The sequence below is a fragment of the Chaetodon trifascialis genome, chromosome 15 (genome assembly GCF_039877785.1).
Source record: "Chaetodon trifascialis isolate fChaTrf1 chromosome 15, fChaTrf1.hap1, whole genome shotgun sequence".
NCBI classification, from domain to species: Eukaryota; Metazoa; Chordata; class Actinopteri; order Chaetodontiformes; family Chaetodontidae; genus Chaetodon; species Chaetodon trifascialis.
The window spans coordinates 1938883-1962100 of NC_092070.1; the positions used below are offsets into that span (position 1 = coordinate 1938883).

A 23218-nucleotide genomic window follows, 5' to 3' on the forward strand; every position below is an offset into this window, starting at 1 on the left:
GAAAGGTAAGTTGGAGATAGGGCGGAGATTATTGTAGTGTATAGTTTGGATCTGAACCAGGTTTTTTCAGAATTGGCGTGACAGCAGCAGTTTTGAAGGCAGAGGGGACAATACTGGCAGACAATGAAGAGTGGATAATGGCAGAGATGAGGGGAAGCAGAGAGGAGAGGCAGGATTTGACCAGGGTTGTGGGGATAGGGTCCAGCAGGCATGTGGAGGGCTTAGATTTGCGTATGAGGTCGGATATTTCAGAGGCACTGGGGAGTTGAAAGGAGGTTAAGGGTTGACTGTAGAGGAAGGGTTCAGGTGTGGAGAGAGAAGGAGGGTGGGAACAGAGGTGCTGGTGAATGGAGTTGATTTTATCATTAAAGAAGAGCATCAAGGAGTTACAGGTGTCAATAGACTAAAGGTGGGGGGGTAAGGAGTGGGGAGGCTGGAGGATCTTGTTGAGTAGTGAAAAAAGTGATTTGGTGTTTCCTTCGTTGGATGTGATGAGACCAGAGTAATAAGCAGATTTACTGTGTGCAATGGAGTCTTTGTTATGAAGAATGTGGGTTTTGTACATGTTTATGTGTATTGTGAGTCCAGTTTTTTTATAGAGCCGTTCCAGTTGGCGTCCTTTGGTTTTCATTGTTCCTTGTTAAAAGAAGGTGGAGAAAAGAAACCTTGGGTTGTTTTTATTGTCTGTGATGAGTTTTGAGAAATGAGCCCTTCTTGCCAGTTTGACTGAGTTATTGTAGGTTTTGAGTTGATCCAGGTATATTTCATAGTGAACTGTTAATTTGTTTTTTCTCCACCTTCTTTCTGCACTCCTGCATTTCCTTTTCAGTTTTTTGATGTTGTCATCTCTCCACGGTTGTGTTTTCTTTGTTCTTATTGTTTTAGTTAAAAGTGGAGCCACTGCATCTAGTGATGTCTTTAACTTGTTATTAAAATCATCAAGAAAATCACAAGGTGCAGGTAAAACTTTGGCAGGAGTGCTCTGTAAAATCTCAATAAAATTAGCAGCCACTTCAGAAGTAAGACAGCGTTTCCTCACCGTTCTCACTGGGGCCTCCTGATGGCTAAATCTGGTGATGTTAAAAAACACACAATAGTGGTCAGACCAGCCAGGTCAACCACAGAGGACACACCAGTGGACAGGCTGTAGCTTATGACCAGGTCCAGGGTGTGTCCTCTGTTGTGAGTTGGCTGTGTAACGCGCTGGTTAAAATCCACGCAGTTTAAAATGTTGAAGAATTCTCTGGACGTTGCGTCCGATCCGTTATCAACGTGTAAATTAAAATCATCAGTTGTTGTCAGTTAAAATCCTGCTATGAGTTGAATGCACGATTAAAAGTGACTCTGAGAATTCACTGATAAAAGCTTTGGAATAGCGGGGTGGCCTATAGACCGTAATACAGAGGATGGGGGACTGCTAAAAACAAATGCATGGTTTTAAAGGATGTGTAACTGTTACAGGAAACTTCGTGAGAGTTAAGAGATTTCAGAATAAAAGATGCAGTCCCGCCTCCCCTACCCCCCCAGTAGAAAATAACACTGCATGAAAAACCACATTTTCGACCCGTAAATCCCCACGAAGTTCGTTGAGTTTTACGGGGAACTTCACCAGCTCCGAATATCGTCGGAAACGAACCATCTGTCGGCGGGGGGCGTGGTTAATTGCACCTTCATGAAGGTGCGAATAGCTCTAATTAGCACATGAATGCTACCGACGTTGATCTACTGAGGCTGGCCTGCTGACTTCACAAACAACCATTGGATGATTCCACAGGCATTTTAAAAGGAAACCATCATGTGATTGGATAGCAACTCCAATCACAAGAGTGAGTGGATGACAACTCTGCTGCTATTGGTCATCTGTGCGCCACAAATAATAATAATAATAATAGTAATAATAATAATAATAGTGATAATAAATACATATTGAATTAATACTACATCATAATTTAATATATTAAAAATAATTATTATATTGTTTTATTTATGTATATGTAAAATATAAATGATATATATTTTATTTGATTGATGATTCATTGATTTATTTGGCGATCCACCTTCTACACTACCACACAGTAGAACACAAAGAACACAGTTGACAGAAACAATTTGAAAAAAAGTCTTGAAATGAAATCGTGACACACACATTAACAAGGATCAACCAAGTAAGATCAGTGACTACTGGGGAAAAAAAGCAAGGAAATGTGCAGAGGGGTTCACTGATAAGAGTCTCTGGGTTGGGCCATGCCGCTCGTCCATGGTGCATGAAAAAGAGTCTAAGGCCTATGGAAATGCTTCTTTGCTGCCTCTGGGTCATACTGAGTTGGTGCCTGTCGCTTTGAAGGGGACTCGATGCGAAGCCTCTTGTGGTGTGTCGCCACATACTTTGGGTCGCTCTCCAGCCGCTCTTGCAGTGTCTGGCAGAGTTTGGAGAGCTAGGACACTCCTTCTTGCTTCCAACAGCTGTAAATACAGGTGTTAATATAATATTAGTACTACTAAGAAACAATGACACATGATAACATATGTGACCATGTTTGTCAAAAACAATGCAGCTAATAAATAAAATTCAGCCCATTTTTACATTGTTGTGAAAATAAAGCGGCATTCATGGGACTCTTACCCGCTTCCTTCTCTGTATGCCGCGAGCTGAAATCTTCACAGTTGCTGCCTGAACTGAAAGAGCTGGCTGGGCATACCTGAAGCTCCTCCACACCATCTCATAATATGTCTTACAGGCCACTGGAAGAAAATATATATTGGTTTGAAATAATTAAGACAGGCTTCAGTAAAAACAACAACAAGAAACAACAGAAAGGATTTAAAAACAAAAAAAAAAACAAAAAACAACTTACATAAAAAGACTGCTGTCCACACCATCCATGTCTGGACTCCCAGTTAAAGTCGCCATTGAATATGACGTCACCGTTTCGTTGTGGGGCGAGTTTATTCTGTAAAACACAAAAAGTACAAACACGTCACGCAACGTTTATATTTACTTACATTCTGCAGAATATTTCCTGTGTATTTCTGTGTATTTTATTAACTTACCCCTGCTCAGTTTCATATCGCCTGTCGTTTCCGTCACTACTGTGCAGACGTCGCACCTTTTCCTTTAAAATACAAAATACATTGTAATGTTAAATGTAACGTGAACGATTACCAAACGTTCGGAACGTAGTGCAGCCGAGACAATCCACTGAAGACGCTCAACAGTTTTTTCTCTAAATTGTTTGGACTTTCTGGATATGGTCGCTCAGCAGCCAGGCCATCCACTCGTCGCAGAGGAGTGCCTTCTGGAATGAACTGAAGACGACGTACGGCCATTGCATGAACAGAGTTAAAGTTTAGCAGGACCCGAAACGTAACTGTTCTAATCCAAGCTCGATTCGCGTTCACAGACGCGCCGAGGTTGTTTTCTGCCGAAGTCATTGCATCAGAGGAGGCGTCCAATCATATGCGAGGTCGCGCTCTCGGAATTTCTCGCAAGACCATTTTTGTTGCGTAGAATGAAAAACATGCTGTGATTTTGTTAGGTACTTTGATTTTCTATTTTTGTCCCTGAATATTTTATAAAACATGTAAACTTCTTTAGTGACATCATCATAATAAAAAAAGAAAAGCTAATTTGGTGTATTCCCTTTTTATTCCTACTTAAAGAATCATCAGTAGACTTACCCTGCTGGAATTTTGCAAGCTAATCACACAAGCATTGTTCATCTGGTGTTGTGGTGGCAAAATGCGAAAAATTGTGACCAGTGTCCAAGAACTGTAGATGCTTTAATTTTCACAATTTTGATTTAGCAATTTAAGTGGAAAATTAAAGACCTCTGACTCAGGACACTTATCCTGTATGTAACCTATAAAATTATTTAAACACACTTTTAAATCCTCCTGAAAAAAAAATAAAAAATCTTTGTATTCTGTAGGCACAGAACACACACACACACACACACACACACACACACACACACACACACACACACACACAAAATCCCAATTTGCATTTGTATAGCTTTGCAGCATTTACATTTGCATTTTAACACCTCATGGTCACAGTGGCTGAGAGAGAACTTCCACGGCAATTTACAGTGATGGCGGTGGGGGATAGTGGGTCCATGGGGGGCGGTGTTGAGTGAGGCAGGACTAGGAGCTGCCACAGAAGGTGGAGAGGAAGAGGTCTGGAAGGGGGTGTGTGGTGTAAACAGGTGTCAGTCATGTGCAGCGTGTGTGGCAGATTGCACCGCTTGTTGCAAATTAGTAGCTAGCATAGTGCTGCCCAGTTTGTTTGGGTGTACACCGTCTGGCCTGTATGAGGAATAGCGATTCCAAAATAGATTAAAGTTGCCATAAAAGCCATCTCACAGTCTCTGCAGGCGGAAAGCAGCCAGGTACTGAGGTTGAGCAGATGGCTGAACCGCTCAGCTCCGCGGGCCAGTGTCGGGATTGGGCCGGAGATGAAGACGGCTTTACCTGTGGTGTGCAGGAGTCTAAAAAGGTCTTTAAAATCAGCTTTCATCTGCTCCCACATGAACAATAATTTTGCTAACCGTACCGGGCAGGGAGCGCAGAAGCTCCGGGAGTTCATTTAAAATGACAGGTACAGTAGCACCTGGGAAGCAGCGAGTGACAGCATTGGAAAAAGTGGACATGTCTAATTATGGAGTCACCCACAATTAAGGTGGTTGGAGGGAAAAGAGGATGAGGGGGTGCCGGTATTACCTTGTCCCCATTGGACTGGGGCCGGGTTCCCTCTGGTTGCTGCTGCTCAGGAGCAGCACCGTGAGAGATCTCCTGTGAGTGCCAGCGCACCGCTTCCCTGAGCAGCCTTCGCCGCGCTGACGAGCCAGCAAAGCAGGGTGCATTTCGGCCCGGCTCCGAGCGATTTTGAGGCTGCAGGGATGGGTTCCGCTGGAGCAGAAGAGGAGACACCAGCTTGAGCCTCAGTGAAGGGAGCACCGGCCGAAGCCGCCGCAATGGAAACAGCGGCCCACTCAGGAACATCCTCTGGCTCCGACTCCGGCTCCCTGGTCAGCGGGGGGAAATCCTCCAAGCTCAGGACATCGTACCGGTTGGACAGCTGGAGTTCACCGAGGGGTTGCAGGCTGGTCCCGTCTGCCTTCCTGCCTGGTACCGTGGTCCAAGGCTCTCACTGCGGGTTGGAACTACGTGCTCTGTGCCACGGATTTGGGGTAAAATCCAGAGCAGCAGCAGACACACGCTTGAGCTTTGCACCCAGCAATAGCCAGTGGTCATCAGACTGGAGACATGGTGGGACTGAGACAGCCAACCCGGTTGAAGTTGGATTATCCCCAAGGCCAAAGGAAGACTGAGAGACAGAGGCGGCCAGATGATTAGCATCCGCGACCGGGATGGTAGAGTCCAACTCGGAGTTGACTGGCAGACCGGTGCCCAGTGTGATAAATGAGTCCAGGAGCTTTTCTTCATTCCGGATCCAGTAAAGATCAGAGATACGTCGCTCGAGTTGTGCAATGGACTGGGATTTTTGGAGACAGCCGTCGCACCTGTGTGGGGAGGTAAGTGGAGTCACCGTAGTGGCAGCCATGGATGTAGCAAGCGCCACCACTTTCAAATTTTCTGCCATGTTTTCTGCCATATAAGTTTTTGGCCACAATGAGCAAAGCTATGTAGGGATAAAACAGGGTGAAAGATTTCATGAAAAGAACATCTCTCCAACTGTCAAGCATGGGGGTGGATCGATCATGCTTTGGGCTTGTGTTGCAGTCAGTGGCACAGGGAATATTTCACTAGTAGAGGGAAGAATGGACTCAAATACCAGCAAATTCTGCAATTGAGCATCACATAAAAAGCTGAAGATGAAAATAGGACTGCTTCTTCAACAGGGTAATGATTGTAAACACACCTCTAAATCCACAAGGGACTACCTCAAGAGGTACAAGCTGAAGGTTTTGCCAGACTTAAACATCATTGAAAATATTTTGATAGACCTCAAAAGAGCAGTGCATACAAGACAGAATCTCACAGAGCATTTGAAAGGACAAGCTGTGATACCTGCCAGAGATGGTGTTGCTAAGTACTGACCATGCAGAGTGCTCAATCTTTTGCTTCTGGCCCTTTTCCATTTTTAATCTCTTAAAACAGTTAAAGATTGAAATAGAAACATCACCTCACTTGAAATATTAAAGAAATGTGTCATCTTAAACTTTATGTTTGGAAATCAGGCCATATTTTACTCACTGAGCTATTCACAGTAAAGGAAAGTTTGACCATGGGTGCCCAAACTTTTGCATGCTATTGTTTACTTTCTTGCTTGTCCAAGTGTAAGCATTTTGTCTCTCTCTTTTCAGGGATTTGTTAAATGGTTTTTCAGATATGCTAGATTGATTAATGTCCTAATTAGTGCTGTCAAAAATATTGTGTTATTAACGCGTTAACGCAGATCAATTTTAACTGTCATTTTTTTTATCGCGAGATTAAAGCTCTTTGTGACTTAGTGAACTTGTAGTTTTTTATAAGCTGTGGCCACTGCTAGTGACACAAGAAAAACTGTAGGATCCGGTTGTAAACTGGAAACAAAACAATAGGCACACCGTACGCACATGTTTGGTCTTGTCTGCCGAAATGGTTGCGAACAAGGTTCTGAATGGAAAGTTTAGTTTCAAAAAGTTGCCAGATTGGTTGACTGGCAAGTCCTCTGGCCTCTCTCAAAACACTGTGACCACTTAGTAATTTCATCGGTAAACATTTTCTGAATATGATCCAGACTAGAGGTAAGATCGGCCCTAAAAAATCCAGCCGGACCCGACCCAGGCCCGCGGGTATTAAAGCCCGACCCGGCCCGAGCCCGATCAATTAACTTGATTTGCAGGCCCGAGCCCGAAACAAACCCGAAATTTTATATCGCAAGTTTTCTTAACGTTAAAATAATCTACATATTTTTATGATCATTATAAATGCATTTACACAATGAAATAACGCTGGAAAAGTTTGTTAAAGATATTTCTGTGTGTGATATTGTGCTCACATGGATGCGCCTTTCTGACAAGGAGAGGAATAGCAGCAGGAGCAGGTGTCTGGGCTTCATTGTAGATCACAGGAAGGGCATCTGAGATACACGGGGTAAAGCCTCCAGAGCGCAGCAGGTTCACTATAGTCTTCGTTACCAAAGGCGGAAACAAACAGACTTTAAAAATCCTCCGCTGGAGACTGCGCGCACGGATGAATCCATTCATACATGTTTCTGGACCAGCTGCTGTTTGCAGAAGTCTGACCTGCTGAGGTAGGTGGTCCAGGGCGGTCATCTCGGTGTAAAGTGCGTATTGTGCGGGAGTTCAGTCTTGGGTCTCGTCCTCTTGAACATCTGGCATTGAGCGCTGCGTAAAGCGCGCGCGTGTCCCGAGCCGTGTATTCGGTTATTACAGACTTCAGTCAGCAATGGCTCGTGAAACAGGTGCCACTGCCTCTGGTTGAAAAAGCGGAGCCCTAAAGCTTCCTAGTATGCTTTTGACTGTGAGTGTGTACGGTCGGGAAGGTAAAGGGACAGGAGGATAGAGGTAAGATCGGCCCTAAAAAATCCAGCCCGACCCGACCTGACCCAAAGTTAATAATTAACATTTTGGGCCCGACCCGGCCCGAATTTCGGGTCGGGGTCGGGCTCGGGCTCGGGCTTGGGCTTAAGATCTTACCTCTAATCCAGACTAGCAGTGTGCATGTAAGTCACATATTTCATTTTATCATTGAATTTTGGTGTATTGCGTTAATGACATATTTTCCTTAAAATAACATGCAACCAGAGGATTACATAATTATTATTATTATTGTTGTTCTTCCTGTCATTTCAATAATGTTCTGTAACATTTCTGCACATTGAAACAGGGCTGAATACATGTAAAATAATTATATATCACATTATCACATATCCTCTGCAGTTATAACACCATAAGAAGATGTAAGTGAGCTGTTCTTCTTCCTACAGGCTGTTGGCCTTTTACTGTGGATTTTCTGCTGGTCAGATGTTTTCTATACTTTCTGGGAAAGAAGTCATGGCAACAGTGTCCCCGCACCCGTCCACCTAGTCAGTCCAACCCTGCTTGGCCTCACCATGGTGAGAGTTTATCTTTGTCATTTATATAGATGGGGGGTTACAATGAGAAACGTGTCACTGAGCTGAGCAAATTTTTGTTTGCATTTATTTTTATTTTATTTAAATCTTTTTGTTTATGCATTTTATATTTTCTTAGTGTAGTTTTAGTCATTTAAGTAAGTTTGTTTTATCTGAGTTTCAGTTTTTATTTTCTGTATATTGGAGTTGAATTTATTTTGTTTAATTTTATTTGCATTGCCATCAAGCTTAAAGAAGTGAAATCTGTTTACTTCCTTTAAATGTAGTTTATTTATGCACAGTAAAGATCCTGAATTGGAAAGAACTGTCCAAGGTTCTTGTGTGCAGCTCAAAACAAATACTGTCAAACAGGATTTTAGAATTCGGTGATTTTTGTTTGCACCTTGACAACAGTGCAAAAAAGGTTTGGACCTAAGCTGTGACTAAAGCTGACCGCAGAAATTAAATTGAATGCAGTCCACCAACAGTGGGACTGTTAAAAGGTTTACAGTCCATTCTGCTATTCATTTTCTTACACTCATCAAAGTCCAGGTCCATAGCAGCAGGTTAAACCAAGTACTTTAACGTTCTCCTTTCCAGCTATTTCCTCCATTTCCTCCAATGGAATCTCAATGCATTGCTAGGCCTGCTGGGATATGTTATGTATCCAATGCATTGAAGATGAGGTACAGTCTTTTAACACATTGAAGTGAACTGCTAAAAACATTTTGATCTTATGAAGAAGGTGGTTGGGCCTCAACCAAAACTCAAATAAACTCAGGCTGTCAAGAAATCCTTTTCAAACTTTATCTGAGACGGGATGAACTAGATGCCAGCTGGACCATAGTCAACACAGTGTACCCACTTTCTCTTAGTAGCACTACATAAAGTAACAGAGGTGTGTTTGTTTCAAGCAATATTTCTATGTAATGCCAAGTAAACGTGTGTGTGTATATGCTGCAGTTGCTGGCCACCCTGTTAATCCAGTATGAACGGATGAAAGGGGTTCAGTCATCTGGAGTAATGCTGATCTACTGGCTGGTGGCACTACTGTGTGCCACAGTTATCTTCAGGTCCAAGATCCTCCAGGCCCTGGATCGGGTTAGTTCTCAACAAGCAGAGTTGAACAAACTTTTGATTACTAAACATCTGGATATCTCAATACCTTAAAATCACGTAACTGCAGAAGAGACAGTTTCATGGCAAATGTACCACTAACAATGTTCATTTTTTATTTTAAGCAATTGACGGTGTGTGTATGGAGATACACCACTTTCTATATCTACTATGCTCTGCTGCTGGTTGCTCTGTTCCTATCCTGCCTGACAGACCAGCCGCCTCTCTTCTCCCAGGCTGTGAAAGACTCGGTGAGACAACCTTATTCTATAAATTCTTCTCGTCCTCTCTCTGCTTCTCTCTTTTAAGTTTCTCATTTCTGTCACTCATTTATATGGAGGGGGGAGACTTTTACACTTTTCTTTAAATGTTCACTTGTTGCTTAATGTTGTAAATCTGAAGAAGACAGCCACAAAATGACAGCCCTCAAATTAGAATTGCCTGTTGGATGTTGCATTGAGCCAAGCTTGACACTTATGTCAAATTCTATGAACAGATGTGCAACCCTGAAATGGGACTCAGTCGTTTTGACCTCCCATCCTGGAACAGTTTTCCAAGTTCCAAGACACCTTTCACCCCACTCAGACAAAATCAAGACAACTATGCCACCCAAACATCTTGGATCTCAGGCTAGTTCTAAATTTATAAAGTGTGTTTTGAACCAAGTTGTGGCACTTAGGTGTCAATCTTGTAAAGTAACTGAATCGACTCCATTAGCTGTGTGTCGCAGCTGCTGTGCCTCCAGCTGCAGACCGTGTTGGTTCGCAGTCAAACCAGCAGCAGGCACCTCTCCCTTTCACCTCTTCATATCTTTTCCTCACATCCCCAGAATGCAGTGCGTGGTTACAGTGATTCTTTATCTTAGAACTGCTGTTATTCTATGTTTATATACTTAGTTATATATTTTTAAGAACATTCTTTTCTCTTTTATTCTCATCTTTATTCTTCTTTATTGTATATATTTTATGTTTATGTGTATGTGTATGTTTAACCTGCTGCTGCAACAAAAGAATTTCACAAATTAGGAAAGTAAAGTCTAAGTCTCTAAGTCTTCTAGACAATAATCAGCAATTTGAAATGGATTGACAACTGATACATATACTCTGTGTGCACCTTGTAAATGCTGAATTAAAACCTCATCCTCAGGTCAGTACCTCAGTAGCAGGAAAATCTTTTTGGTCTAACTAAAATGTGTTTGTCTTCAGAACCCCTGCCCTGAGCCTGGAGCTTCTTTCCTCTCCAGAATAACTTTCTGGTGGATCACCAGGTAAGCAGATGATTAAACACAAAGAAGGCATTCTGAACTGAACAGATTATCAGTTTGGGAGATCTCCACTTGATTTGTCCTGCTAACTTCAGATAAACTGTGGAGTATATTTTTGCACAGATCTAGGACTGTGTATTTTGTCCCATGTTAGAAAGGGATATTTTAATGGCAAGAATGAACATGTGGAATGATTACAGCAACCAAGACCTGTTTCAATGACATGATGTGTGATAATTTTTTTTAGACAGACAAAATTCTGACAAACAAATTGCCACAGAATGTAATAAGGCCTCTGCTATTGAAATAGACAGTACCAGGTACTTGAAGAGTCAGAAATCTGATCTCCACTTTTTTTGTCTAACTTAGCTTTTACATACACTGCAACATTGTTGTACAAGTTGTTTATTTCCACCTAATTCTCTGGATTTGTCTATTGTCCTGATTTGGTTTTATTCTAATTCTACAAAGGGTTCAAAGTGAAAATTAAGATGTCCTCTTTCTTATTAACCAGTGAAAAAAAACTATATGGCATTAAAGTTTGGTCATGGTTTCACCAAATGTGCCTGTGAGACAGCGGATGCGTAATAAGGTACACAGTTGTTAATTTAGAAAATGAGTGTCAACCTGCCTGGAAATGTTTGGATTGTGTTGTGTACCTACATTATGTGACAGAGCATTACATATCAGAATTTGTGACCTTTGGCCTTTTTAATGTCTTGTGGCGAGTCATGGCAGTCCTGTGTGTGTCTCAGATGGAACTTTTAAATTCTTTGTGTTATTACTAGACTTAAATGTTTCTCTGCTTCCCTCGACTAGGATGATGGTGACAGGCTACAAGCGCCCACTGGAGGAAAGGGACCTGTGGTCTCTTAACCCTGAGGACTGCTCCCAGAGAGTGGTTCCACAGCTGGTGCATCGCTGGATCACAGAGTGCCAAAAGGTCAAAAGGTCAGGAGCTCATTACAGCAGAGAAGTGTTCAATATTGTTAATTTGCTAAAACTGCACCTGCTAGATACCCACCAGATTTGATGTATATGGGAACATCAGTATTTTGCTGTCCTTTGGACAGTACTGTGAGCCAATGAATATCAAATACAAAGAACAAACAAAAAACTACATGCATTAATTAAAAAAAAAAGTATAGGTGTTGATTAGGTGTTTGCAAGTAGTTGCTGTCTGAAGTCTCAACCAAACTGTAATTTGAATGTAAATGCAACACAAAAATTTCAGTCACACTGAGATTTTGTGTGGAAAAACAGTTTCTGATTCTCCTCTCAGTAAACTATTGTACTTTATTTATAACATTTCATTTAAGCAGTCTGCCTTTCCTTACATTCTCTCTTCCCAGGACAGAGCAGAAAACTTTGTATTCCCCCAAGCGGGTCCTGCATAGTGAGGGCAAACAGGGCCAAGCTGTGGAAGAATCTGAAATCTTGATTGTAAAACCCCCCCAGAAGACAAAGGAGGCATCCCTGTTCTGGGCACTCTGCCTGACCTTTGGGCCCTACTTCCTCATCTCCTGTCTGTACAAGATCATCCAGGACATTCTCATGTTCGTTGGCCCTGAGATCCTCCGGTGAGAAACCTCAGTTTTTGACATGCACTAGACTGTTCAGTAGGATACGATTTCTGTGTAACATTATTTGAATTGTATGTAATGAAAATGTGTCATTGATTCATCTGGGGTTCACATATGTGCAGCTTCCATCTAAAGAACAATAGATGGATACAGTCCAACTAAAATCTTAACTTCTTCTCACAGTTGTCTCAACTTTGCATGAAATCACACCATAACTGAGGAGTAGACACAGTGTCTGTGACTAACAACAAAGACCAGTTCTTATCCGTGCTTATTATGAAGATGAAGCATCACCAAGGTCTTCAGCATTTTTACCAGATAGCATGACCCTCCTCACACAAATTATGCTAAGGGTGAAGGACCATGACAATGCATTTCTTCATATCCAAATAATTAATTTTAAAATTAAAAATTAAAATTAAATAATTTTAATCACAGTTTACCCCCATTTTGATCATAGTCCAACAAATTGAAATCATCTATCTAAATATGACCTATAAGCTCTGTCCTTCGCAGCCTGACAGAGGCGACACCAAGAATAGCATTTCCAAGTGGTTAAGACCTCTGACAGAGGTCATAGATCGCATTTACACTGAGCCAAATGTACTGCTTCAAGATGACTAGAAATGGATAAAAGACCTAAAACAACAAACAGCACTCACTGGACAGTGCATAAATGGAAAAACTCAGAATGCACTCAATGATTATATCAGTCATTGATCCATAAATTAGTTCATTTCAATTCAATTTACAGGAGTAAATAAACTGTTTAGGCTTGCTGGCAACAAATAGGAAACATGCTCGAAAAACAAGAAAAATAAAGCACAGTCTCATTAAGAACATCTTTTTACCATAAGATATCAGTAAGATACAGATGCTTTTAGTCATAGTGATTACTACACTTGTCTTGGTACCACACCTTTCAAAATCTGTAACTCAGAACACAGTAAGGATTCATATAATGTCACTTTAGAGTCCTTAAATATCCATTGTTGTGGACTGTTATAATGGAACACTGTTAAAAAATTTCAGAAATAGTAACGCATTCAAATGCATTAAATGTTAAAAAAAAATCAGCTTTAGAGATTATCACATACATTAGATTATGTTGACATTCATTCAAATCAATTAAAGTAGGAAATGAATCAATGCATATTGTGATCACTAATTAAATAACTTCTGATAATCTTGCAGGTTTTTTCTTTTCAGATTTACTGTATACCAAGGGGTTGTTAACTCTGTTTAAGTTGAATTTACTACGACATAATGGCAAATACCTCAGCTGAATGAAAAGCTTTGCATGTGGACTCAGAAACTTCATCCAAGTAATAAGATGTCATAGGATGAAAGATAGGAAGAGTAGATAGGTAATAGATTTTGATTAAGGGGAAGTTTAACAATTTTGGAGTCCACTGTGTTTAGACTTTTAGATGACTTTTGAGGCATGCCTTAATAGTGGTGGACACACAGGTGCATATCATCATCAGTACCACTATTATTATAAAGACAAAATGTATGTATAATAATCATTGAGGTCCCAATAATCCTAGTAAATCTCATATTGTGTCAAACACATGCACTCTGTATACTGTAATTCAGCTGGACCTAGTGCAGTGTCTTGGACTCAGTCAGCTTACAGCAGTGGACACATCAGATCTCTAAGTGCAGCACTGGGCCTGAGGGAATCCACCCTTTTGTACCATGAACCATGTTGACACATTCAGGGGAGGTCAATGGAGAGGTTACCATGGTGATACTGTAACAATTACCATATCCTGCCTTACCTTCTATGTTTAGGGTGGCTCTCTTTGGTTAGCAGAACTTGGTAGGGTCTTTTCCACCTAGGTTTGTGGAATTAGTGACGGAAATTACCTGCTGCTTTCCCAGGGCTTATTACTATTATTATTATTATTATTAAGGACTTATTACAATTCATCCCTCCCATCCTTGACCACCATCCCTCTGTGCATACAATATTTATTCATGTGGGCACCAATGACAACAAACTCAGACATTTCATAAAAATGCAACATGACTCACTGAAAGCATAGAATTTATGGGTAAAATCCGGTCCAATTTCATCCATGAAAAAAGGATGTGAATGGTTCAGCTGCTGTTTTAGACTGAGCAGCTGGTTGGAAAACTTCTGTGATTCAGCGCTACAGTTTTGTTATCCACTTCAACTCATTCACTTGGAAAAAAGTAGGAGGGCCATGAGACTTTTGGCTCAGCTTTAACTTCCATTTATATAAAATCTGACTGTGACTAACACTCACATGCCACTAATTATAAATCACAGGCCCGACAAGCCTCCCTGCCTCAGATCTACCAGTCATACCAGTCATGACTCCTATTTAGTGCCAGCCTATTTTAGCACCTCTCTCTCCTCGTTAGGCCATCAACTTCAGCCTTCTTTGTGTTTCCACAAGCTTTTGAAAGGCCTATCTTGCACATTATGGCTGCTCTGAAGTTCAAAGAGTGTTCTAGGTTTCTGACAGTATTATGAAAATAATCCCCACAGAGATGCCTTTTTGTTTAAGAGTAAGATTCATTTTGTTTGACAAGAAACAGCTGTTATATTGCTCTGCCCAAAGATGACACAAAAACCTTATTTGGAATTTAACTATTGAAGTAACTAAATCCATGGACCTTAAGCACAGAGTGGACAGTCTCAAAATCAGTAGCAATATTTTCTTTCACCTACTATAAGGTCCAAAAATGTCTGAAATGGTTCTGAAAAGCAGATGAACAAGTGTGTTGGTGATTTCATAATGGCTTAATGTAAATGTGTCCACAGTGTTCACTGTCTTCTTGTGTCTCATCCAGGCTGCTGATCCACTTCGTCAACAACTCCAGTGCCCCCACCTGGCAGGGCTACTTCTATACCACTCTGCTCTTTGTATGTACCTGTGTGCAGTCACTCATCCTCCAGAAGTACTTTCACGTCTGCTTTGTCTCAGGCATGCGTCTCCGCACTGCCATCATCGGAGCTGTCTACAGGAAGGTAAAGGCAAATTTAAATACTATTTAAAACTGATCATAGAAATTCTCTTTCTGTTAACTATGAAGACTACAGGTGCTGGTCATAAAATTAGAATATCATGGAAAAGTTGATTTATTTCAGTAATTCCATTCAAAAAGTGAAACTTGTATATTATATTCATTCATTACACACAGACTGATATATTTCAAATGTTTAGTTCTTTAATTTTGATGATTTTAAACTAACAACTAATGAAAATCCAAATTTCAGTATCTCAGAAAATTAGAATATCACTTAAGACTGATACAAAAAAAGGATTTCTAAAAATGTTGTCCAACTGAAAGGTATAAATATGAAAAGTATGAGCATGCACAGCACTCAGTACTTAGTTGGGGCTCCTTTTGCCTGAATTACTGCAGCAATGCGGTGTGGCATGGAGTCGATCAGGCTGTGGCACTGCTCAGGTGTTATGAGAGCCCAGGTTGCTTTGATGGTGGCCTTCAGCTTTTCTGCGTTGTTGAGTCTGGCATCTCGCATCTTCCTCTTCACAATACCCCATAGATTTTCTATGGGGTTAAGGTCAGGGGAGTTTGCTGGCCAATCAAGAACAGGGATACCATGGTCCTTAAACCAGGTACTGGTAGCTTTGGCACTGTGAGCAGGTGCCAAGTCCTGTTGAAAAATGAAATCTGCATCTCCATAAAGTTGGTCAGCAGCAGGAAGCATGAAGTGCTCCAAAACTCCCTTATAGACCGCTGCATTGACCTTGGACCTAAGGAAACACAGTGGACCAACACCAGCAGATGACATGGCACCCCAAACCATCACTGACTGTGAAAACTTGACACTCGACCTCAGGCAACATGGATTCTGTGCCTCTCCTCTCTTCCTCCAGACTCTGGGACCTTGATTACCAAAGGACATGCAAAATTTACTTTCATCTGAGAACATGACTTTGGACCACTCAGCAGCAGTCCAGTCCTTTTTGTCTTTAGCCCAGGTGAGACGCTTCTGACGCTGTCTCTTGTTCAAGAGTGGCTTGACTCAAGCAATGCGACAGCTGAAACCCATGTCTTGCATATGTCTGTGAGTGGTGGTTCTTGAAGCACTGACTCCAGCTGCAGTCCACTCTTTGTGAATCTCCCCCGCAGTTTTGAATGGGTTTTGTCTCACTATCCTCTCCAGGGTGCGGTTATCCCTATTGCTTGTACACTTTTTTCTACCACATCTTTTCCTTCCCTTTGCCTTTCTACTAATGTGCTTGGACACAGAGCTCTGTGAACATCTAACCTCTTTAGCAATCACCTTTTGGGACTTGCCCTCCTTGTGCAAGGTGTCAATGATCGTCTTTTGGACAACTGTCAGGTCAGCAGTCTTCCCCATGATTGTGTAGCTTACAGAACTAGACTGAGAGACCATTTAAAGGCCTTTGCAGGTGTTTTGAGTTAATTAGCTGATTAGAGTGTGGCACCAGATATCTTCAATATTGACCTTTTCCACAATATTCTAATTTTCTGGGATACTCAATTGGGGGTTTTCATTAGTTGTCAGGTATAATCATCAATATTAAAAGAAGTAAATACTTGAAATATGTCGGTCTGTGTGAAATGAATGTATACATTATACAAGTTTCACTTTTTGAATTTCAGCCAGGACGTCTTTAGTCAAAGTATTTATTCATTTTGCATAAATTACATTTGTCGGTATGGCTCTGTTCTTCAACCTCTCTGTCCTTTCACGCACATTTGTGAAAAGCCTAAAGCAGCGAGAGCTCCTCTCTGCTCTTTTTTGTGCCTGCATGGAATGGCCATGAGCAGGGAGAGCAGCAGCAAAGACCCCCCAATAGGAAGAGAACAGAGCGGGCATCAATGACAACATAAATGACATCGATTAAGTCAGACATGGCATAAAGGGTGTAGCTGGGGTGGAGTAGGGTTTTAAATGGCTTGCAGAGGAAGAACAGAGTGTAAGCAGGCTATGACAGCTTAAATAGAGCCATCAGCAGGTGAAGCTAGAATGCGAACTAAGCTTGACCTCCGTGGTCTGCTTGAACTTGCGCTGTGCTTCATGATGTTGTTACTTGATTGAGTCAGCCATCTATATTGTGTTAAGTTGAAACAGTAATTGAAAGTGTATTAAAACTTGAAGTAATATTCTTTCATTTATAGTTTAATTGTACTCGTGGTCAGTTGTGTGCATGCTTTTGATGTGAATCTACAGTTGGACTCAAACATTTGTAGGACTTGTCCCTCACTGGATCATATCTTTCAGGCACTGGTTATAAGTAGTGCAGCACGCCGCACGTCCACAGTGGGAGAGATTGTCAACCTGATGTCAGTGGACGCTCAGCGCTTCATGGACCTCATCACTTACATCAACATGATATGGTCTGCTCCTCTACAGGTGGTGCTGGCTCTCTACTTTCTCTGGCAGGTATGATTACAGAGCAACTATAGACTGTCATACAGATCCAAACTGACCATCTAGCCAACAACATCTCCATGCCGACGTAGTCTCACATCAGCAGATTTGAGACTGTTGACATGACATAACACTTGTAACTGCATCCTGCAGTGATGGGACAATGGCTATACTAAAACAATCACGTTCAATGATACCTTAGTTTGAGGAATAAAACCTAAGCATGTTTTGTCTTCCCTTTTTTAAGCATTTGACATTTTTTGTTTGACAAAACAAGCCAAAATTCTAAGATACTATATTACAAAATACAAAAGTATCCAGTCACCCATCCAAGAAATTGAAATCAGGTATTTCAATCACTTACATGGCCACAGGTGTATAAAAACAAGCACCAAGGCATGCAGACTGTTTCTACAAACATTTGTGAAAGAATGGGTTTCTCAGTGGCAGCTCAGTGAATTTCGGCATGGTACTGTGATAGGATGCCACCTGTGCAACAAGTCCAGTTGTGAAATTTCCTCGCTCCTTAATATTTTATAGTCAATTGTCAGTGGTATTATAACAAAGTGGAAGCGGTTGTGAACAACAGCAACTCAGCCACGAAGTGGTAGGCCACGTAAAATGACAGAGCTTGGTCAACGGATGCGCTTAGTGTGCAGAGGTCGCCAACTTTCTGCAGAGTCAATCGCTACAGACCTCCAAACTTGATGTGGCCTTCAGCTCAAGAACAGTGTGTAGAGAGCTTCATGGAATGGGTTTCCATGGGCGAGCAGCTGGATCCAAGCCATATATCACCAAGTGCAATGCAAAGTGTTGGATGCAGTGGTGTAAAGCTCGCTGCCACTGGACTCTAGAGCATTGGAGACGTGTTCTCTAGAGTTACGAATCGCACTTCAACATCTGGGAATCTGATGGTTGAGTCTGGGTTTGGCAGTTGCCAGGAGAACGGTACTTGTCTGACTGCATTGTGCCAAGTGTAAAGTTTGGTGGAGAGGGGGTTATGGTGTGGGGTTGTTTTTCAGAAGCTGGGTTTGGCCCCTTAGTTCCAGTGAAAGGAACTCTGAATGATGAGATGAGATTTTGGACAATTCCATGCTCCCAAATTTGTGGGAACAGTTTGGGGATGGACCCTTCCTGTTTCAATACAACTGTGGACCAGTGCACAAAGCAACGTCCATAAAAACATGGATGAGTGAGTTTGGTGTGGATGAACTTGACTGGCCTGTACAGAGTCCTGACCTCAACCCGATAGCACACCTTTGGGATGAATTAGAGCGGAGACTGAGAGCCAGGCCTTCTCGTCCAAAATCAGTGTGTGACCTCACAAATGCGCTTCTGGAAGAATGGTCAAAGATTCCCATGAACACACTCCTAAACCTTGTGAAGCTGTTATAGCTGCAAAGGGTGGACCAACGTCATATTAAACCCTATGGATTAAGAATGGGATGTCACTTAAGTTCATATGTGAGTCAAGGCAGGTGAGCCAATACTTTTGGCAATATAGTGTACAGCAGACAGAACAAGAACTGCATGTAAGACCTTTGCTTGACTGAAATCCTTTGAAATGAACATAGTTAGGACAAAATATCTGATCAAAGAGGAATTCACGTCTAATTTTCAGTACTTGACATATTGGTATTAAAACAACATCCATTACATTTTGTGTTTGACTTTTTGGGCAGCTAATTAGAGTCCAACATTTTGAAGCTGAAAACTTTGAAAAGCTTAATAACTGTTGCTGCTGAAACATAGCAGTCAGTCTCTGGTGCTGTGTGTGTGTGTGTGTGTGTGTGTGTGTGTGTGTGTGTGTGTGTGTGTGTGTGTGTGTGTGTGTGTGTGTGTGTGTGTGTGTGTGTGTGTGTGTGTGTGTGTGTGTGTGTGTATGTAATATGACATATAGCACATATAAGGAAGTAACAGAGCAAAGTATCTGTTACTGCTTCAATCATGAATGCACATCTGCTGAAAACACAACAACTGGAAACCATATTGGAAGTATGTGTGTTGAAGAACAGTCTGCTAGACAACACACTTCTGAAATGCTGCCAGTCGACATGTGTGGTGAAACCCTGTAATCGTGGCAATGTTAGTGGACAGGTTTACTTAACATGTTTTTATTTATATATTTATTTTTTGTCTGTTGCTTTGCAGAACCTTGGTCCGTCCGTATTGGCTGGAGTGGCTGTGATGGTTCTGTTGGTTCCTGTTAATGCTGTCATCGCCATGAAAACCAAAACCTACCAGGTAGGCCTTCTACACACAGACAACACTGAAAGCCATAACAAACTTCATGACTAGGTCCACTTCCTGGCCTTTCCAAGCTTTTTCAATTTTCAGATAACACAAAGACCTGTGCATCATGTGTGCAGTGACACTGAGGGCATATCCAACAAAGCACTTTTTCTTTTCATTCATACAGATGGAACACTGAGGGTCCACATTTAAATTGTGTCAGTTTGTTGCATTGTGTGGCTTGTATTTGTTTCTGTAAATGTGTTGTGTGTGTGTTGAGCAGGTGGCTCAGATGAAGAGTAAGGACAATCGCATTAAGCTTATGAATGAAATGCTGAATGGCATCAAGGTATTAAAGCTGTATGCCTGGGAGCTGGCCTTTAAGGATAAGGTGTCGGAAATCCGTGAGAGTGAGCTACAGGTCTTAAAGAAGGCCGCCTACCTGGCTTCAGTGTCCACCTTCACCTGGGTCTGTGCACCTTTCTTGGTAAGTCCAGCACAGAAGGACTGATATGTGCCACTATGTACAAATTAAGTGCATAGTTTCTTTCAAAATTACACAGTACCACATCAATTAGACTTGGCATGAAGCTGTTCAGCTAGCACGAACACCCAAGATAGCAGCAGCATCTATGCAAATTGAACAAGATGGCAGAATGACAAGTGTCTAAAATGCAAAACAAGCTGCACTTCAATTGTAGGGAAAATTGATATACTCATCTAATGTATTGCAAATAAACTCATATGTCATCAGAACATATTTTCTGAATAAGAACTGTCGTGTTATTAAGATCTCTTTGTCTCTCTGTGATCTCCCTCATTCCTGCTGGGTCACTGTGCAGGTTGCCCTGTCCACTTTTACAGTGTATGTGCTGATCGATGAACATAACGTGCTCGATGCCCAGAAGGCCTTTGTGTCACTTGCACTGTTCAACATCCTCCGTTTTCCTCTCAACATGCTGCCTATGGTCATTAGCAGTATGGTGCAGGTTAGTGGGCATAATCAGTTGTCACCCATGTTCCACTGGATAGCTTTGCCTTTCATTTTTGATTTTCATAGTGAGAAATAAGATATGGAGAGATTCATGACATGACTTTGGTCACAGAAGTTAGCTGTCAAGATGAAAAGCCTTCACCTCACTTAAAATGAGTCAACGTGTAAACCATTTAGTTACTCGTCTCTGCAGTAGACTTCAACTGTGTGAAAATGAAAATATATATTAAAAGTACAGGAAACTGAAAATTTTGAATAAGTTAATATGTGTAAATTATGTGTTACACAATATTACACAATTTATTCGTAAGGTAGATTAATTCGTTCTTTACTGTGCTTCATATTATTTCGTGTGAACTTAAATTGTGTTGTAAAACCCTGGTGGCATTTTTGATATGCGCATAGTGCACATGCATGGCAGCCTGCTGTAAGCTCAGGGGATAAAAAAAAGAGAAATGACTGTATAATACTGAGAGGGAAGGAGAAGAGTTACACTATTTGTCTATGGTTTTGGACAGAACTAACCTATTTCAACATTGGTGACTATTGGTGATCAATTTCAGCTGTTGGTCCTTGTCAACATCCCACTCCTTGTCCTCTCTCTTTGTCTGTCTTCAGGCCAGTGTGTCCTTGATGCGGCTGAGAGTGTTTCTGTCACATGAGGAGCTGCAGGATGACAGTGTGGAACGCAAAGCTTTAGCAACCTGTGAGTTCTTCTGCTTTTCTTTCTGTTGCTTTGTCTGTGGCGACCTCCCTCTTCTCTCACAATTATACATTTCCATTGTTGGGATCTGATAGGACTGCATTAATATCAATTAAATTATTTATATGAATTGATAATAACAGAGGTCCACCAGTGACCAATAACCAAATGGCGTTTACAATCTGACAAAAAGTTGTGAGTGTATTTAAAATTTCAATGTTTAAAATACCATTTTTCATTTATTTAGGTGAACAGTGAAGGGTTGAATTCAAGCACTGACCCTCACAACCAGCTGTCACCACAACATACATGCACAAATAATCACTGACAACTGATCTTTAAATGTACAACAGCATTCATTTAACTCCAGCAATACAGATCGACAATCAGTGATCCTTCAATAAACATGTATTGTCCCACTGCATCACAAGCAGCTATTACACAAGAGACTATACTAACATGCATAAAGACAGCAAGTGTGTGTGTGTGTGTGTGTGTCTGTGTGTGTGTGTGTGTGTGTGTGTCTGTGTGTGTGTGTGTGTGTGTGGGATGGTAAAAGAGAGGAGGAAAGGCCTTCAAAGTAAAGCATGTATGCATATGGAGGTGTTTCGCATACAGTATGTTAACACACCTCTCTTTCTTCTTCCCAGCCCCACACAGTATTTCCATAGTGGATGGAGTTTTCAGCTGGTCCAAAACGGAGTCACCAACACTCAAGAAGTATGTGTCATCTTTCCTTAGGTTACTTCAGTGAATTCACTTAAACAGATAAAAACATGAAAAGAATTTTAGATGCAAAATACAAGGTTGCCCACACTGCACAGTACTTCATTTAAAAGACAGGTCCATAATTAAATGAACCTAAGTGTTCCCTAAATGGAAGTGAACAGAGTTAAGTTTCCCTTTTTGTTTGCAGGCTGAATGTGTCTATCGCAGAAGGCTCACTGGTGGCTGTGGTGGGACACGTGGGTTCAGGAAAGTCCTCGCTGCTGTCTGCTCTGCTCGGAGAGATGGAAAAACTCGAAGGAACTGTGGCTGTCAAGGTGGCTGCTCTCGCTCTCACACAAATAGACTAACATAGTGAAACACTCACTCAAAACAGTGCACTGAAACCTACTTTTCTACTACTTTTCCAACATGGAGTAATATCCTGAGTTTTTTTCCAGTTTTTCCATTACAATTCTTCTTCATAAAGTTTTCTGTATCTCAGAGTCAAATTTAAACAAGCAAGAAAATTTACACACACCAAAATGCAGAGAGAACACTAGTGTTAATTTAGAGCCTGACTTTGACACTGGTTCTAGTCTTGTGAAGAAATGGGACATTTTAGTCTCATTTTCATTCAGTGTGTTGAGCGGTCATTAAGACTAGAAAAGTGCTATTTAAATACAGTGCATTTACCATCACAGGCCTTTTCTTAATCACTGTGAACTCATCCCACAAACACTGGCTTGCCTTACTGAGCTAATGATGTTACATTTTTTCCAGAATTTTATCCCTAACATTACATTTTTGTGATTATTTTAGTCTCTCTGTCCTCTGTTTGAGAGGTTGAAGCACTGGGGAGGTGGCTGATGTCTCTCCATCCTATTCCTTTCCATATATCTGTCAGGAATTGCTCGCAAAATATAATACCGTGTATCTAATGGTAAATCAATATGCAGAATAGTGAGAATTTCCACATGAAACTCCTCCCAGTATGACCTCAATTTTGGGCAGTCCCAAAAAATGTGTGTGTGATCTCCAATGTTTTTGCAGTTCCTCCAACTTAAATTTGTTTTACTTTTATTGTATTTTGCTACTATGAATGGTGTTTTAAAGTACCTTAGTTTTAGTTTC

General features: G+C 41.3%; 1 protein-coding gene across 3 annotated transcripts in view; it reads left to right on the forward strand.

The window, feature by feature from the left end:
• Positions 1-23218, forward strand: part of abcc1 (ATP binding cassette subfamily C member 1 (ABCC1 blood group)) — a 76998-nt gene that overhangs the window by 25795 nt on the left and 27985 nt on the right. For all 3 annotated transcript variants that reach the window (XR_011603089.1, XR_011603090.1, XM_070980468.1), the window contains exons 3-16: positions 7958-8086; positions 9047-9184; positions 9325-9450; positions 10405-10466; positions 11283-11414; positions 11816-12043; positions 14873-15050; positions 17301-17462; positions 19602-19694; positions 19966-20169; positions 20525-20671; positions 21295-21382; positions 22030-22099; positions 22296-22422. Coding sequence is in view for 1 of the 3 variants with exons in the window: in XM_070980468.1 (XP_070836569.1) it covers positions 7958-8086; positions 9047-9184; positions 9325-9450; positions 10405-10466; positions 11283-11414; positions 11816-12043; positions 14873-15050; positions 17301-17462; positions 19602-19694; positions 19966-20169; positions 20525-20671; positions 21295-21382; positions 22030-22099; positions 22296-22422 (1884 nt within the window). In the remaining 2 variants the exon portion in view is untranslated. The remainder of the gene's footprint in view (positions 1-7957; positions 8087-9046; positions 9185-9324; positions 9451-10404; positions 10467-11282; positions 11415-11815; positions 12044-14872; positions 15051-17300; positions 17463-19601; positions 19695-19965; positions 20170-20524; positions 20672-21294; positions 21383-22029; positions 22100-22295; positions 22423-23218) is intronic.